The sequence below is a fragment of the Colletotrichum gloeosporioides genome, assembly GCF_011800055.1.
Source record: "Colletotrichum gloeosporioides strain Lc1 chromosome Unknown consensus_19, whole genome shotgun sequence".
NCBI lineage: Eukaryota > Fungi > Ascomycota > Sordariomycetes > Glomerellales > Glomerellaceae > Colletotrichum > Colletotrichum gloeosporioides.
This window is the reverse complement of record NW_025544664.1, coordinates 350,015-367,632: the sequence shown is the minus strand read 5'-3', so window position 1 is coordinate 367,632 and position 17,618 is coordinate 350,015. Positions and strand designations below refer to the sequence as shown.

Sequence of the window (17,618 nt, the reverse complement as noted above, 5' to 3'; positions counted from 1 at the left end):
TCTTACTCAGCACCCAGCCACTGACTGTCATCTGAAGCGATGACATCCAAGACAGCGCCTGGAACGTCGGTCATCTCATTTGCTAAAGAAGGCACCGCGGTACACAAGTGCCGCGTTTGTTTCAAGCCTTTCAAAAGGCGAGAACATCGAAATCGCCATGAGCGCAGCCGTCAGTCTTTCATTCGCCTAAAAGTTTGATGCTCTTTCGCTTCAGCACTGACTGTAGGCGCAGACACCCACGAGAAGCCCCACATATGCCGATTTTGTGGCCGTCGGTATGCTCGCAGGTAACACCATTGAATTCACGATTCACGAATGTTGTCTGTCCCCTAGATACTCATTTCCACTAGCGACCTCGTGACACGTCATGAGAAAACTCTCCATGCGGACCAATGGCAGCCGGTCCGCCGTGATCTCACGCAAAGTTCAGCCTCCGAAGGCAGAGACGAACATGGCTTGATGGGCAATTCGTTTGCCGCCACCAATGAAGAAACACGGACCGATGTTGCAATCACCAACACCCCGGACAACTCGGCGTCAATATCGGGGATTGGGACGACCACCGCGCATGCCATAGCAACACCGATTGACTTCGGCTCCTTCGACATACACGATGTCAATTTTGATACTTACAATGATTTATCCCCTAGTTTCTTCGACCCTTTCCTCGGCGATGTTTTTGATTCCTTTGCACTCCCAACTCTCGATGACCCCAGGATAGGGATGAACGCAGAGAATGCGTATCTCGAGCCTTCACTTGCTTTGGGAGAGACTCCCGTGCCCCCAGAAACGCCGAAAAAGGAACATTGCTTGCCGCGAATAGCAAGAACAAGAGCCACGGCGAAACCAAGCATGATCTTTACCGAGGAAATGAGGGCACACTGCGTCAATGATCTGAGATCACATCTTACACCTGAGCGACTCGGAGACTTCCAAATGCCTGACACAGCCTGTTTGCAAAAGTGTCTGAACTCTTATATCGAATCATTCCATGTTCACTTCCCTTTTCTACATCTTCCAACACTCAGCCTCGAGACGGCTCCAAGCCCCCTGACACTGAGTATATGTGCAATAGGTGCACTTCACCGACTTGACAGGAAGCTCGCTGCGTCGCTCTATCTAACGGCCGAGTCAATTCTGTCCATCGTGGAGTTTGATATTCTACGCAACTGCTCGGCATTGCTGCAGGACTGGGCAAAGCCCCGAGATATGCCAATTTCGGCATCCGCGCCACTTCCACTGGCTCAAGCCCGCTTGCTACTTGTATTCTTTGCTTCTTTCAGTGGAGAGCCGCAGCTGATACGACAGGCTTTGGTTGGTTGCGGGTTCCTCTCCGCCGTAAGTGCTTCTAGTGTCTCCCAAAATATCCCTCGGGTTTGCGCTCAACGTTATAGGAATTCCGGTCAAGAATGTCAAGAATGAGGCCTGTTTCCGCAGCCACAGAACTATCGGACTGGCGCACCTGGGTTGAACACGAGTCAACAAAGCGGTAGGGATTTTGTCCATGTTCCAAGCCCTGTGCCGATGAGTTGACAATATGAAGCTTGATGTGCAGCAGCATGATTCTCGGTAACTTACTTGTAATTACTTACGGGATGGTCCCGGGATTTTCTATCCTCGAGGATGCCGACATTGGAATACCTGCCGATGATGCCCTATGGGAAGCAAAGACAGTGTCGGACTGGGAAACTCTAGCGGCAAATAAACCGCTGTCATCCCATCTAGGTCTTCGCGAGGCAACTTCCGCTATCTTTGGTCAGACGCCTCTTGAAAAGAAGTCAGATGTCTGTTGGGAGTGGTCGCCGTTCGCTGCCTCGGTGGTAATGCACAGCGTTGCTATCGCTATCTGGTACCTTACTCAAGGGCAGCAAGTATGCCACAGCGCGATCCGTAACTCAAAGGAGAGGCACGACGCAACCCAAATTGCGGCAGCTCTCTCCAGATGTCGAGACTTGCTCGCAGGAGTTGCAGACGCGCACACTGGTACCGAGGGTACTTGGAACGAAGCCGAAAGCCCCCTGCTGTTCAATGCATTTGCCATATTACGCGTCTCGTACGGGAGGGCATTCATCAGGTTCCATTCCCTGGACCGCTCTCTACTGTTCAAGGAGAGTAGTCAGGTCATGCTGTCGATCTTGAGACGCTATTTCGAAGCTGTACAAGATCGAGACCCCTTTATGACCATGGCTGTCAGCTGTGCTCTTGAGGGATTCGCCATACCAATACGAGCTGGCATTCTGCTCATACAGCGCAGCATCCCGTCCAAGCCGAATCAATTAATTAATTAATTAACTAATTAAATTGAGGTTATTTAGGCAGTTAATTAATTAAGCCTAAGATGCTAAAAGCTTAGCTAGCTTAAATAAGCTAATATTACCTAGAAAAAAGAAAATCTGGCCTCTAGATTAATTAGAATTTTTGAAATATTTTTTGAAAAATAAAAAAAGCCTACTTAGATATTTTAGTACCTAGCCTTATTCTAATTACTTGAGGTTATAACTTTTATAACTTTTATACTTAAAGTGGATAACTTAAGCTAGTTTTAAACTAATATCTCTATAATTACCTATATAGTAGACTTACTACTAGCTTATTAGGTCCTATTATAATATATCTCTAAAAAAAAAAAGGGTAAGTAGTTACTAATACTAATTTAGTGATACCTTTAGGCTAATAGGTAGTAAAGTAGGGCTAAGTACTTCCTAATAGTAGGGTTAGTACTATTAGTAACTACTAGAAGTATTAGAAATATATCTTTTATTATACTACTAGATTAATATATTTTTAGCCCCCTTACTAAAGCTTAAAAAAAGCCTATTTTTAACCTCTATATTAGCTTTTAAAAATAACCTTTTTTTAATATTACTACTTATATTACTATTACTACTACTACTACTACTACTACGCCTCTATACTTTAAAGACCTATTTATATATACCTCTTAATATCTTTTTTAACTTCTTACTAGTTACTATAATGCTTCTACTAACTTATACTTAATATATTAATTACTTTATTAGCTATATAATATTAACTCTTTATAAGATTACTATTTAGATTTATATATTATCTACTACTATTAGTAATATATTAACTATTAACCTAGCTACTTATAATACTCTTAAAGCCCTACTTTATACTATATAGAAAGGCTAGTAGTTTATTAATATTAAGGCTATTTTAAAGAAAGGTAATTAAGGCTATACCTCTTAGATTACTAATAAGGGGTTATTTATTTATAAGATTTTACTTAATAGTATAAGGGGTAGTATCTATTAAGTCTACTAATGCTATAATAAAGTAAAGACTTTTAATTAACTATTTAATACTATTTCTACTTCTACTACTATTAAATATCTTAAAAATAATTACTCTATCTTCTGAGATTACTATAAGGCTAGTTATCTATCTCCTAATAACTCTAATAACCTTAAGCCTCTATCTAAGTGCCTCTAACTTATCTCTATTACTATACCTAAGTAGAAGACTATTTAGATTAAAAAACTTACTATTAGCTTCTTTATTAATATAAGTAACCTTCTTATAACATTTAGTAATTAATATATATAGTATATATTTAGCCTTTTTAACCTTAATATTAATACCTAGATATATTAGTTAAAAACTAACTAGAAGGATTAATTTTAATAACTTTATATATCTAAGAAGGTATAGATTAAGGTAGAGATATAGATAGTATTTATAAAAGTTTATATATCTTTTAACCTATAAACCTCACCTAACTAATATATAATTATTACTATCTTTAGCTACTTTATTAACTAATTAAGTAAATAGATATAGTACTTCTTAGGTCTCTATTACTAGTTTAATGCTTACTCTAGTGAGAATATTACTACTATAATATATATAGTTATAAAAAACTAATAACTACTTAATAAGATTAATATTACTATCTCTAATAACATTAGTATTAATAGCACTTATATTAAGGTTCTATATCTATCTATTTCACTTTTATATACTAAAATAGATACTTAGTATTACTAACTTTAATACTATAGCTATATCTTTAACTTTATTAGTTATACTATAATTTATAAGGTTAATAAGGAGGTATTTAAGTAAGAGTCTAACTATCTTATTAATACTAATAGGATTAAAGAGGATATAGCTTAGTAGAGGATTATAAGACTTATTAGTAAGCTTTAGAATATTATTAAGTATATTAGATTATTACTATAACGCTTTAAGGCTTTCTTATCTATTAGTAATAAGGCTAATAATAGTGATAATATCTTTACTCTATAGGAGGAGTTATTATAAAAGCTAAATTTAATATTAAGTAATATTACTTAATAGAACTTAATATATAATATAATCTACTACGCTTTACTTAAGTATAGCTAGATTAATAGTTATATATACTATATTATAAGCTTTAAGTATAAGTCTAATTATATTCTTAATAAGGATATCTTTACTAATAAGGATTAATAAGTCTTTACTAAGTTAAATAAAGTTCTTAAGCCTCTCTATAAATAGATTAAGTAATATAAGGGCTAAGGTAAGGGTAATAAGTATAGTTAACTCTAGGAGGTTTTAATAAGCTTTAAGTACTTCTTAGATTAACTTAAGGATTAGTATAAGTTTTATAATACCCCTACTTCTGAAGAGATTAATCTTATAGCTATATAAGTATCTTAAAGTCTCTTATTATAGCTATCTTAATTAATAAGGATATTATATTAATCTAATAGAGCGCTAGCCTTATAAACCCTATTAATTAATAATATCCTAATTTATATATAGTTAGACTATATTATTACTTTACTATACCCCCCTTAGGTTACTAATTTTAACTCTTATACGTTTATATACCTATTAATTATTAATAGCTAGTAAGTACTTAATAATTACTATAAGAAGTTTAGAGAGTCTCCTCTCTATGCTATAATAGTAATATTATATTTTAATAGGGGTTTATAATAGCTTAAGAAGCATTAGGACTTTCTAGAGACTTATAAGTAGCTCTAAACTACTTAGGATAGTCTTTAAGATTACTAAGAGTAATAATATACTAAGATAGCTACTTATACTAATAATTTAGTCTATTTAAAGTCTCTATAAGGGTTTTTTACCCTAATTATAATTCTTCTAAGGTTTAAAAACTCTAATTATTATTAATAGCTAAATAGTAGCTTTTATAATACTACTATTAATAAAGTTAATAAGCTTAAGTAGTATTTTACCCTCTTAATTACTTAGCCTATTAATAATCTTATTTTATAGTAGATTTTATATTAATAAACCTTCTTAACGCTTAATAAGTTTACTCTTAATATCTTTACTATCTTAGTGATAATAACTAACTATAAGAAGGTATTTAGCTTTACTAAACTAATACTAATATTATAGAGGTTTTTAATAAAGCTATTACTACTTAAAGAGATATAATACCTCTAGAACTAGGCTTAAAGTAGTAGTATTATTATTAGTAGCTATTACTTTAAGTAGAAGGGTTAATAGAGGCTAGGATAACTTTAGAATACTAAATAGGTATATTTCTAACGTATTAAGATATTATAAGAGCTTTACTAATTTCTTAAATAGGTAATTTAGTTAATCTTAAGTTAAGCTAGTTAATTTAAGTAAGCTTCTCGTGAAAATTCAGTTAATTAATTAAGCTAGACCCTCAGGCTTAGCTTAATTAATTAGGATACAGCGCTGTGCTTATGCGAAAGACAGCTGCTTTCAAGTGGAGTGTAGAACACGCCTTAGCAAGCTGGGATGCCGGTATTGTTGGAATTTCGCTTCAACCTGAATTGTGCTGAATGTGATTAGGTCTACTTGTCACGAAATGGTTATACGCTGTTGAATGTTCATATCGGACGAACGAACCTGTCACACCCGAGGAGAAGCAGGTCTTGGACAGCGTCAGGCAGCTCTTGAGCGAAGTTGACAGCCAGAAATCTCAACACTTGTCGCTTGCTGCAGAGCTGGCCCGTATGTGGGCTAGTATCTACGACGACACGTGGGTTTGGGGAGGTAAGAATGCAATGCTACCGGATCAGCTTCAGATACCTGACCGAAGACGTCACAGTTGCACCACGGATCGGCTGGGTTCTCCGGGAACTTGCCAATATGTATGAAACTGGCATCGTTGCTGTATGAGCATCTTGGAGGATTTTGACCGGCAAAAGGCTTGTAAGTGCTTCACAGGCCCTGGCTTCTGGAGATCTCTCATCCCTCATCCCACATCAAACCCCTGGCTGTTTTCTTAGTGCGGGCTGGGAAAATTTCCCCTTTCAGAATATGGAGCACGAAAGCGGAGACCCAAACCAGCGATACCCATCCACATCAAGATGTTTCCTGATGCCTCGGAATCCGTCGAGAACACCGATGTTTTTCTTAAATACATGTGAAATGTTGTCTGCCAATCAAGGTTTTTGCTTTGCCAATCGTCCACGCTTCAGGAACTTCATCAGACAATGCTGCTTCCATCAACCAAATATTCCGTCACAGAACCATTACTATTGGGTTCATGTGTCGTCGCTGCACTTCTCCCGCTTCTTCTCCTGTTAAAACTGATACCACGTCGACACGATGACATCCCCTACATCAACCCCCCTCCCGTCTTGGACCTTTTTGGCCAAAAGACGAAGAAACACTTCACCTCCAACGCCGGGAAGCTCATGAAGAGCGGGCGAAAGCTCTTTCAGGGGAAGCCGTATAGGATGTTTACTGACCTCGGCGAGCTTGTCGTTCTTCCCTCAAAGTACATTGATGATTTCCGGAATGAGCCGGGCTTGAGCTTCATGACGGCTTTCATCGACAACTTCCACCCTTCATTGCCAGGATTCGAAGGCTTCGCGTTCGACGGCCGCCCAGACGAGCTTCTTCATAGGACCATCAACAAGAGACTCACAAAACTCCTAAGTAAGCCATGCCCTCCGTGTCCAGCAATCCTGATCTAAAACATTGCACAAGACCAGATTACTTCACCATTGGCGGCAGAGGCGAATTTCGCGACCAATCTCGTCCTCGGAAAATCAAACGGTAAGTCTCATCTTGAAAGCAAGGCCCTCTCCCTGGGCTAAGTGTGAAAAGAATGGCAGGAAATTCTTCTTAAAGACGCCACACTGGAACTCGTCGCCCGCTTGTCCTCACGTGTTTTCCTCGGAGGAGAGCTTTGCCGGAATCAAAAATGGCTCGACATCTCCAAGTCCTACAGCGTCAACATCTTTCTTTGTGGAGAGCTACTGCGCCAATATCCTCATTTTCTCAGGCATGCCGCATGCTACTTCATTCCCGAATGTCAGCTGCTGAGGAAGCAAGTCGCTGATGCCCGGCAATTGATGACGCCAATTTTGCAAAAGCGACGAGATGAACGGCGAATCGCCAAGACGAAGGGGAAGTCTGGGCCAGTGTATAACGATGTAATGCAATGGGTCGAGGAAGAAAGCAAGGGGAGCTCCTACGACCCTGTTGGAGCCCAGCTCGGGTTCTCTGTCGTCGCGATGCACACCACGACAGATCTGGCGACTGAGACCATGTGCCGGCTCATTCAACGCCCGCAGCTGATACAGGATCTGCGCGAAGAGATTGAAGGTGTGTTGGTGAAGGAAGGCTGGACCAAGACGGCTCTTTTCCAGATGAAGCTACTCGATAGCGTTCTCAAGGAAGCGCAGAGGCTGAAGCCTACGACTTCGGGTGAGTTGACTCCCAGCATGCAATGGGCTTTCTAATACTGACTACTCAAAGCGACAATGAATCGGACAGCCATAAAGCGCGTCACGCTCCCCAGCGGCCTGGTTCTTGAGAAGGGTGATCGCTGCATGGCAGATCTCGGTTCCATGGTGGATCCTGAAGTCTATGAGAATCCAGAGGTTTTCGACGGGTATCGGTACTTGCGCATGCGTGAAGACCCGAAGCTCGAGAGCAAAGCCCATCTCGTTAGTACCTCGTCGATTCATTTGGGTTTCGGCCATGGGAAGCATGCTTGTCCTGGAAGGTTCTTTGCCTCGAACGAAGTCAAGATTCTTCTGTGCCATTTGCTGTATAAGTACGAATGGGAGATTGACAGCGCGTACGAGCACAAGATCAGGGAGTTTGGAATCGGTCTGTCTTCTGGCGATGGCCTGAAGGTGTCTTTCAGGAGACGAGAGAACTTGGCTGTTGACATCGATAACCTCTGATAGCCTAAACCGGAAAGACAAGGAGAGGGGTTGCCCGTCTCAATTGGACTACTCAAGAAGTACAAACGGGCATTTAAGTATTGATATAGACCGAATTTTCATGAGTAGACATCGCATGACAAACTTATGAGAACCATTAGTATGACTTCTCCTCGTGAGCCATGATGTGGGAATATTCAAGTGTTACGTTATTCCACGCGAAGGAATTTCTTCATTGATGAGGTAACACGATGGGAAATGGACGGAGAAGGTCAACTTAGCTTCACTTCTCTCTGTGTTTGGCCGTAGGTAGTGCCTTCGGATCGGCCTTTGGGGGTATCATCACTAAAGGGATACCAGCCCCTCGGGTCAAACACAATGCCATTAGCTGTTGGACGACGAGCTTTTACGAATGTTGAAAGTATCTCACTGGACTGTGCTCAAATGTTTCGCCACGGCTAGGTAAGATCCAGACAGAGAGGTCAGGCTCATCGCCAGGGCTGCATGTACAATGCTCCGAAACTGCTAGGTTGGTGTCAAGTGTATCTGATTTCAGCGAATATGAGATGACGGGATGCTGATTGAGATAGTGATACGGAGCGAGGAGGAATCCGTCACCCTTTCGGACATCAACGGTCGACCTGGTCCGGAGCGCTCCGTCTCCGCGATGACCGCAGCTAATGTTCAGATGACAGCATCAGCAGGGACAGGTAGGCAAAGAGAACCTCCTTGGTCAGGGCCAGCAACCAAGGTTCCAACTATACCGAAAAGACACAAAGTCAGAGACACAATTAATGACTCAAAATCATAATCTCATTCAAGGGCCAACGCCCAGCCTATCCTCTGAACGCCATCTATCATGCCCAAGAGGTCGCTTGTGTACCTCGGAAGACGTCGAGAAATAACCACTAAAACAGGACTCCCAGTTACGACGCGTTCGCGCTCACGTCGTTGAAAATCTTCTTCTTGATATCCATCGCAACCAGACCCGTCTTCTCCTGCATGGCCACAGCGTTGGTATCCTTGACAAGCTTCTCAACCAGTCCGTCCACCTTCTTGCCGCCCGTGCCCATGGCGTTCATCGACGACGCACTCCGTCCTTGCCGAGAAACCTGCGTCGTGGCTTCCTTGATCTTGGAGGCGAGATCGAGCATCTGCTTGTTTCCGTAGTCGCGGTTCGTGAAGAGTGGGCTCTGGCTCAGCGTCTGCACCCAGTACTTGTGCCACAACAGCTCCAGCAGGTGCGAGTCGAGCGTGCTCTTGAAATGCGACACCTCCAGACTGTAATACTTGCTCGCGTGGGCGCCAAACTCTGCCGCCTTGGCCAGGGGAACCTCCTGCCAGCCGTCACTCGTGACGCCGCCGCCGCCGCCGCTGCTGCTCTCCTTCTCCTTGACATAGTTCTCGGGGTACGTGCGGAAGGCGCCGATCTCGACCTTGCCGGCGTTGATGGTGCGGTCGGGGTCGATGACGACGGCGAGGAAGGGCTCCTGGAATTGCTGCTGCAGGGCCTGGGTGCTGACATCGATGCCGGAGAGCCAGCAGCCGTAGCCCGGGTGGGAGTGGTACCAGCCGACGACGTTCTCCATGCGGCCCTGCTCGCGGCACAGGGTGAGGTAGTCGACCATGTACTCCTCGGCGTCGCCCTGGGCGTTAACGCGCGTCTCGGTTCCCTCGACGGGTAGTCGGAAGGCATCTGTGACGATGAAGGTGTCGCCGTTGACGTACCCTTGCATCAGCCCCATCACCTCGAGGTTGCCGCCGGACCGGGCGTGCATGACCATCTTGATGAGCGCGACGGCGCTGATGCGGACGTTCTTGAAGTGGTTCGGGTTCTGGGCCCACGGGCGGGCGGCCATGGCTGTCTTCTGGGCATCGGTGTCGAGGTCATAGAGGGCGTCGCGTTTGGGGTCGACCAACTTGACGTTGTTGTCGAGCTCTGCGGGCGGCGGTTAGCACGAGACGACTGGTGCAATGGATCGGGGGGCAATCGGAAAGGACTTACCCCACGACTTGAGAGCTGTCTCCATATTGGCTGCTCAAACTGCGTGAGCAGGATTTGTTTGATGGAGTTGACGATTGGAGAGAAAGGTTGAAGATGGAAGGCGGCAACAGGTATCTTACCCCACCATTCAGGTGCCTGCCTCACGTCAAAGCTTATCTGTATCGATAAGATAAAGCTCTAAGCACCTGGAAGGTTCACTTATGTAATCCCCATCCCGGCGGAGAAAGTCCGGGGTTTTCATCCAAGTGGGTCACTCCTCCATTCGTGTTGCGACCGGTGCTCAATTGAACTCTCGTCGACGACCACCTATCAACACCACTAATAGTATCATGAACACAACCTCAAAACGCCAAGATGCAAAGTTTCAACACAGAAGGCTTATCAGAGACAAGTCTTTTAGTCACGTGATGGCACACTGCTTGGCAGCATCATCAGCGGGCAGTGCCTTTCGGGCGTCCCCGACCTTGAGGCCAGCGCTAACATGATTCGGCTCGTCGCATTTCCAGGAAAAACTCAAACATCAGCGTGTTGTCGCGATGATAGCCATTCGAGGTACATTTGAACTCTTGGCTCGGACTCTGAGTCTTTGCTCTCAAAAAAGAAAGTCGATTCGAGGACTTTTTGTGGGTGTCTGATGGAACCGCGTGGGCGGGAGATGGCCGAACACCGTTCATCTTCCACGCGTCGCTCAGCGGGTCTTGCATCGACATGATGAACGGTTCGATGCGACGCGCGGGGGTGGATGAAAATCACTTGGAAGAAGCGATCCTCGAGATATGCGAGAACCAGTATTGCCGGATTCGCGGTTTCCAAGACGGGAAAGACGCACAACCCTGGCAGATCACTGGGCGACTAGCAGCTCTTGGCTTCAGATCCTTGGGGGATCTGGATCTTGAGGCTCAAGCAAACGACAAACGTCATGGCATCTCCCGGATATCTTCATTCCCGAAATATTTCTGCGTACGCAATCAATTGCGTCGAACTCCGGTCCACATTCGATTACCAATAGCCGCCACACACACAACGCAACGCGGACTTTGTGCCGAATTCCGCTCGAACTGCAAAGTCTTCCCCGCGACGACTCGCGAACGCGAGAGCGAAGGGATGTTCCCGGCCACGCCGCGTGGTACATCCGCGCCGGCTCCGAGAGAATGCTTTGACATCATCCCAAGGAAAGGGAGGGCGGCCACACTTTGAGGCGAAACGCAAAATTCGTCGCAACACTTCGGCGGTTCATGCAACCAGCAAAGGTACGGATATGGGACTGCTGCGACGCTGCTGGCCTTGCGACTGGGCGGTTTCACCCTTCGACGACGCACAAACACAACCCACCAATCGCTCAGTCTTTCTCACACATGAGCAGCGAAGAGAACAGAGGCACGTTTTGGCACATTCAAAGCACATTAGGTACCGTCATTATTACTGTTAAGATGTTATGGAAAAGGAAACCGAAAAGAGCTGATCTAGTCTACACACAACACTGAGGCTAAAGGAAAAAGAAGATGCAATTCCCGAATCCGAACCCGCCACCGAGTCCGAGGGTGGCAATTTGGATTTTCTCTCTCTTCCTAAGGAAAAGGGATCTCGGACTCTAAAGTACAAGGTGACGGGGGGACGCCGAGACCGTCTGAATAGTCAAGGGCACGCCCCAATGGTCAGAGCAAATCGTAGTTGGCCCCTTGCCTGCCAAATGGGAAACCCCTTAGGCGGTGAACGCGACGGCGTCACCGGCAGCGGACTCGTCGCGGCGGTTGCGGTTGGCCTTCTTGGTCTTCTTGCCACGGTGGTGGGGCTCGCGGGCCTCAATGGCGTGGTCAGCAGCATCGTCGACAGAAGCCTCATCGCGGCGGTTGCGGTTAGCCTTCTTGGTCTTCTTGCCACGGTGGTGAGGCTCGCGGGCCTCAATGTCACGAGCCTCAAGAGCCTCGTCGGTGGTGGCCTCGTCACGGCGGTTGCGGTTGGCCTTCTTGGTCTTCTTGCCGCGGTGGTGGGGCTCACGAGCCTCAATGGAGTGGTCGGCGGCGTCATCAACGGAAGCCTCATCGCGGCGGTTGCGGTTAGCCTTCTTGGTCTTCTTGCCACGGTGGTGGGGCTCGCGGGCCTCGATGTCGCGGGCCTCAAGAGCCTCGTCGGTGGAAGCCTCGTCGCGACGGTTGCGGTTGGCCTTCTTGGTCTTCTTGCCGCGGTGGTGGGGCTCACGAGCCTCGATGTCACGAGCCTCAAGAGCCTCATCAGTGCTGGCCTCATCGCGGCGGTTGCGGTTGGCCTTCTTGGTCTTCTTGCCGCGGTGGTGGGGCTCACGGGCCTCGATGTCACGAGCCTCGAGGGCATCGTCGTGAGCACCCTCGTCACGGCGGTTGCGGTTGGCCTTCTTAGTCTTCTTGCCACGGTGGTGGGGCTCGCGGGCCTCGATGTCACGCTCCTCTACGGCAGCGTGGTCGACAGCCTCGTCGATGGAGGCCTCATCACGACGGTTGCGGTTGGCCTTCTTGGTCTTCTTGCCACGGTGGTGAGGCTCAGGCTCACGAGCCTCAATGTCACGGGCCTCAAGGGCATCCTCGACGATGGACTCGTCACGGCGGTTGCGGTTGGCCTTCTTGGTCTTCTTGCCGCGGTGGTGAGGCTGTGGTAGGTTGTTAGAATATGGGAAGCTTTTGACCATATATAGACAAGCGTCTTACCTCACGAGCCTCGATGTTAACGGCCTGGGGCGCGGCCACGGCAGGAATGGCAAGTGCCAAGGCGGGAGCCTTAATTAACTCATATTAGCGCACATGTCCCCCACTGTATAAACTCATGATGGTGTCCAACTCACTACCACGCGTCTGGCAACCTCGCCATTGGGGATGAGGTTGAGGGACTGAACGCCCTGGACGGCAAGGATGCTCGCCAAGAGGAAGTGGCCGAAGGAAGGGTAATGCATCTTGATGGAAAAGGAATGGTAAGGCTGACCGGCAGCGAATGACAGCAACTGAAATTACAGAAAGGAAGAGAATGAAAAGTCGCGTCAAGCGATTAGGGGCCAACAGTGGAATGAGAGGGTTGAATGGTCAGATGTTTGTGGGCTGATGAGCGGGTTTGAGTGATTTATATCTAGCTCAAGTCTTCTCTCTCGTCCTCCAGAATCACTACTGTGCCTGACGGGGGGAGTGGATGGATGTGACATGGCCCCCCCTCCCGGCAGATGTCGTCCCCCAAACCTCATCGCGAGTTGTACGTCGGGGCAGGGGTCGGGGCCCCAAGTTTAGACGAATTCCTTCGACTTCGAAGGCGTCAAACTGTGATCGTCCTGCTCTGCTAGACCAGAAACGTCTCAGAGTTCGAGTGAAAGGGTCTAGAGGGGGTGGTTGGTCACGGAGTTGGGGCACTGGGGGAGGGCAGAGACGGGCAGGCAGGGTCACAGGCTATGACGGCTTGTTCTGCGTACAATGGAGAGAGTTGCTCGGACTGGGCTAGCCGTAGAGACGGGACACCATTCAAAACTGCCCCAGGACCACGCCTGGTGAAGTCGAGGATCGTTGGGTAGTGCGGGGATGGGGCGGTCTGGGTGGCTTGCTGGGATTCGAGCCGTTACCCGCGTCTCTGCGTATTCCAGCGGCATGCGCTCGCTTCAACAAGCATAATATCTTATTGGCGATAGGAATGACCCTGGTTGGGCCTCGCTTACAGTTTCAGTCTGCGAGGAAGTCGGGCTAGGGGTGTTTGGTGGAGGCGCCTCTTTCTCGTTTGGTGGTTTGGGAACGAGGGAACGAGGGAAGAAGACAGGGCTCCCAGCCAGATCTGATGCTAAGCCTGATCGACAGGCCGTTACGGAAGGTGTTCACGACACCGGCGCGGTCAGGGCGAGGGAGCCAGAGGTGAAGAGAAGAGGGATGAGTGACCACTGAGAGACGAGGTGGTGCTGGTAGTGGACAAATGCGGCATGCGAGATTGGCTACGGTTAGTGAGAGAGCCGCACAGGGGGGGCGGTCTTCGGTCATCCCCTCTGATACAGCAGCAGTCCCAGGCTGCCAAGACAATGACACGCCGAAGGTGGAAAAGAACCCGACTCGCAAGGTGTGGAAAACGAAATGTCCCACTTTGGCAGCAGCGGCAGCAGCAGCGGTGCAGAGCGAATGTGAGGTTGCGGCAACAAGATGCCGGGTGGTGTTGAGCCGCAGTGCCGCCCACCACCCTGCGGCCCTGCGCTGCCTGCCTCATGGGTGTGGCCCGGGCGCTTTCCCAGTTGATGCAAGTCTCTGGCTGAAGATGGGACAAATTTGGGGGTAGACTTTGGTTCCTGGCTGAAGTCGAGGCGGCAAGGGTGTGTGGTTGTCTGTCATTCAAGTCAAAGTGGTGGAAAGGTGGGATCGAGGTTTGGTGTTACCGCGTTGATGGAGAGTCCTAGGGATACGTACTCGATTGGCTAAGTTAGCGTGACAGGGTACAGGAACGTACCTTACTGAGTAGGGGGGCTAAAATCTCCGCAAAGCCAAGGCAGGCCCTGTCACGTCCCAGCTCCGCGTTTCGCCAGGCCCCTGTTCTGAGACACCGCACCAACGCCTCAGCTTGGCCAAACACGGGGACCCAGGCAAGCCCAGCCAGCCAGCCAGTCAGGCGAACGCACAGCTGAAGAAGCCCTGCTGCGAGTGTGCAAGACTGGCTGCTTCAGTGCTTCTTTCTGTTGCTGGCGCTGTTGTTCCCGCTGCTGCAGAACAAGACTCGCGCGAGATGCAACATCGACCACCACCACCATCTCCACCTCTGTCACAATGGACGACATCCCTCCATTCCTCCATGCCTCCCCCATGGATTGATTAGTTATCCGTTCTTTTCCCCCGGCCTGTCGAGGCCCATCCATGATTGGACGAGCGATCCCGTTTTTCCCGCCCCGGCTGCGACGGCGCTGTAGTCCGCTCTGTGTCGTCTATTCTTGCTTTGGATGAAAGGTCACAATGGCCCGTCCGCAACTTCGCAACGAAGATCAAACAGCCCAAACGTTTCTGATGGCTGGATGACATGCCCAGTGGCTGGCCCCGGTGGCTGTCGACATTACCCAGAAGCGATGCGGACGGCGACTTTCTTGCCCAATTTCACTGTTAGCCTGTTCCCCCTGACGTTGACTTGACATGACAGCGTAAGCGAGGCCAAGGAGAGAAACAGCCGAACACAGTGAGAGACTCAGAGAGAGGCAGAGAGCCAAACCTGGAAGTGCCAATCTCGCATCCTTTCCTACCTTGTCTACATCACGCCGCTGCTATTGCTGCAAGTTCCAGCAACACCAAACACGGTCCATTGCAGACAAGCGCCCTTCCCCCATCGATGGTTGACGGTCTGTGATCTCCCATCATTCTGGTAATCCGATTTTCGTGCCCGAAGCGGATCGTCTTGGCACTCGTCTCTTCTTACCTTCAGCGAAAGCACGCCGAGCGTCCCCCCTCGCCTAGTCTATTCTCTCTTCCTCTTTCTTTCCTTACCTCTCAATTCTTATCGTTTTGTTTGGTCATTCACTTCTCACTTCCCAATCTCAACACCAAACAAACATCCTATCGTTGGGACTGATTTGTCGCGTGTCGTTACTTTCATTCTCTTCTCTAATTAGCACCTGGCGTGCGAGGACTTCTTTCACATAGTTACATTTTTGGTGTCGTTCTCTTCTTGTCTCTCTGCTGTGTTTTTCAAACCAACTTAATCATGTCCGAAAAGATCTACCGAGAAGTGCCGCACGAGGAGGAGGAGGTTGAGAGCCTGGCCGGCAGCCTCAACACGGAGAACACGGAAAACACGGACCGGCCGGCGTCGACGTCGAGATGGAGGCGGATGAGGGTCGGCGATGAGATGCCGTGCAAAGAGAAGGCGCGTCTGCTCGTCGCGAGGTACTGGCCGTGGGCTGTTCACGGCCTGCTGCTGACGACGTCGATTACGTTCTTCGCGCTGGCTTTCTGCCTGCGTTTCGGCAACAAGATCGACGACCAATACTTTGTCAAGAAGTACTCGTCATACTGTATGTCTTCTCTGTCATTAAGACATGTTTGATGGAGGAGGAAGCTGACCCGGATACACAGCTCCCGCCGCGGAAGTCGTCAAGTATCACAGTGAGAGATGGAAGCTGCTCCCAATCATGGACTTCTCGCCGTTTGTTGGAGCCGGTTGGGAGGTTGACCGTGCATGGGATCACATCACCAACAATGGTAAGCTCTTGTCATAGTTGCATCTGCAGCTTCATGATGACTGACTTTTATTGCAGTCGGCGACCAGATGATCTCTCACGCAGAGCTCGTCAAGCTCGGCCTCGACCCCAAGTCCATCAAGATCACCAACCCCATCACGGGCGAGGAGGGATACCGCGCCGGCCTTGAGGTCTTCCACCAGCTCCACTGCCTCAACCTCCTCCGCCAGTCGTCATACCCCGAGTACTACAACAGAACGGAGGTCGGCGGCGACGTTCCCACTGACGCGGAGGACCTTCGCGGCCACATTGGTATGTTTGCTTGAAACCGGTATAATCCATCATTATCACTTAACTAACGCATCTACACAGACCACTGCATCGAGGCCATCCGCATGAAGCTCATGTGCGAGTCCGACATTGGCGTCTTCACCTTCAAGATGTACCCCGAGCTCCCCGTCGAGGGCCACTGGCCCGACTTCAGCACCCTGCACACCTGCCGCAACTTCGACGACATCCGCAACTGGGCCATGATTCATTCGGTGACGTTTGAGGATGAGGAATAGAGTTTTCGCCCTGCAGCCGGAAAAGGGGAGGCAAGGCAAAACGGCATTCGTGCGGGGGAGGGATCCCCTTGGTGGACGGATTAGCTTTGGTAGAGAAACGAAAAACGTTAAAATAAATACAGCATATGAGCAGAGCGCGGCATTGCACACAACTTAAAAAATAAAGCCTCAGCAAAGTTCACACGTCCAGCGCCGTAGGGCGCAGCGCGCGTACACACACGTGAGCGGGAAAGAAAGAAGTTTGCTTGGCTTCTGTCATACCGCCGTCCATATAGACTCAAGCTTGAGTTATGCTTTTCGGCACGATAGACCGACGATGAAATTCAATCTAGTGATCTCATCTTTCGGGGTCGAGGAGGAATTAGCTTCAGTCGAGGCCCTCAATAAGCTGTGCTCCGAGCCATCCTTCCAATCCACCAGCGCCAGCTGGTACCGACTGGACATCCACCCAGTATCTGCCCTGATGGTCTAGCGGTATGATTCTCCCTTAGGGTTGTCTTCGACAATCACGTCTGGGAGAGGTCCCAGGTTCGATCCCTGGTTAGGGCCCAATTTCTTTTTTGCGTCATCTCAGGTGTTTTCTCGGCCGTCAGTGCAAGTTCGAGGCAGGCTGTTTCGTTTCGTTTTGCCTCACCTGTCAAAATGCATCTAGAAACACTAGCGAATAACGGGCGGGAGGTGTGTCTGCTGACACGGGCACTTATGCGCGATGCGGGTGCACGACTTAATTGAAGCCCGGTGCCTGTCTCGCCCTGGCCCTC

General features: G+C 48.2%; 6 protein-coding genes across 6 annotated transcripts; 4 read left to right on the top strand and 2 right to left on the bottom strand.

Moving 5' to 3' along the window:
- Positions 1 to 39: 39 nt before the first annotated feature.
- On the top strand, positions 40 to 1,493 carry GCG54_00006400 (uncharacterized protein; the record flags this gene model as incomplete). The annotated part of the gene is made up of 4 exons (XM_045406402.1): positions 40 to 192; positions 227 to 271; positions 334 to 1,338; positions 1,395 to 1,493. 4 exons carry the CDS (start codon positions 40 to 42, stop codon positions 1,491 to 1,493), a joined length of 1,302 nt encoding a protein of 433 aa, XP_045267694.1.
- Positions 1,494 to 1,559: 66 nt separating this feature from the next.
- Positions 1,560 to 6,135, top strand: GCG54_00006399 (uncharacterized protein; the record flags this gene model as incomplete). The annotated part of the gene is made up of 4 exons (XM_045406401.1): positions 1,560 to 2,189; positions 5,706 to 5,757; positions 5,806 to 6,009; positions 6,065 to 6,135. 4 exons carry the CDS (start codon positions 1,560 to 1,562, stop codon positions 6,133 to 6,135), a joined length of 957 nt encoding a protein of 318 aa, XP_045267693.1.
- A 191-nt stretch (positions 6,136 to 6,326) lies between these two features.
- GCG54_00006398 (Cytochrome P450 monooxygenase eqxH) lies at positions 6,327 to 8,159 on the top strand (the record flags this gene model as incomplete). Its single annotated transcript, XM_045406400.1, has 5 exons — positions 6,327 to 6,365; positions 6,438 to 6,900; positions 6,952 to 7,020; positions 7,072 to 7,674; positions 7,726 to 8,159. The coding sequence occupies 5 exons, from the start codon at positions 6,327 to 6,329 to the stop codon at positions 8,157 to 8,159; spliced, it is 1,608 nt and encodes a 535-aa protein (XP_045267692.1).
- A 905-nt stretch (positions 8,160 to 9,064) lies between these two features.
- Positions 9,065 to 10,168, bottom strand: GCG54_00006397 (COP9 signalosome complex subunit 5; the record flags this gene model as incomplete). The annotated part of the gene is made up of 2 exons (XM_045406399.1): positions 9,065 to 10,077; positions 10,144 to 10,168. The coding sequence occupies 2 exons, from the start codon at positions 10,166 to 10,168 to the stop codon at positions 9,065 to 9,067; spliced, it is 1,038 nt and encodes a 345-aa protein (XP_045267691.1).
- A 1,677-nt stretch (positions 10,169 to 11,845) lies between these two features.
- On the bottom strand, positions 11,846 to 13,066 carry GCG54_00006396 (uncharacterized protein; the record flags this gene model as incomplete). Its single annotated transcript, XM_045406398.1, has 3 exons — positions 11,846 to 12,766; positions 12,825 to 12,893; positions 12,959 to 13,066. 3 exons carry the CDS (start codon positions 13,064 to 13,066, stop codon positions 11,846 to 11,848), a joined length of 1,098 nt encoding a protein of 365 aa, XP_045267690.1.
- A 2,750-nt stretch (positions 13,067 to 15,816) lies between these two features.
- GCG54_00006395 (uncharacterized protein) lies at positions 15,817 to 16,857 on the top strand (the record flags this gene model as incomplete). The annotated part of the gene is made up of 4 exons (XM_045406397.1): positions 15,817 to 16,126; positions 16,188 to 16,313; positions 16,370 to 16,603; positions 16,664 to 16,857. 4 exons carry the CDS (start codon positions 15,817 to 15,819, stop codon positions 16,855 to 16,857), a joined length of 864 nt encoding a protein of 287 aa, XP_045267689.1.
- Between the last annotated feature and the right edge of the window lie 761 nt (positions 16,858 to 17,618).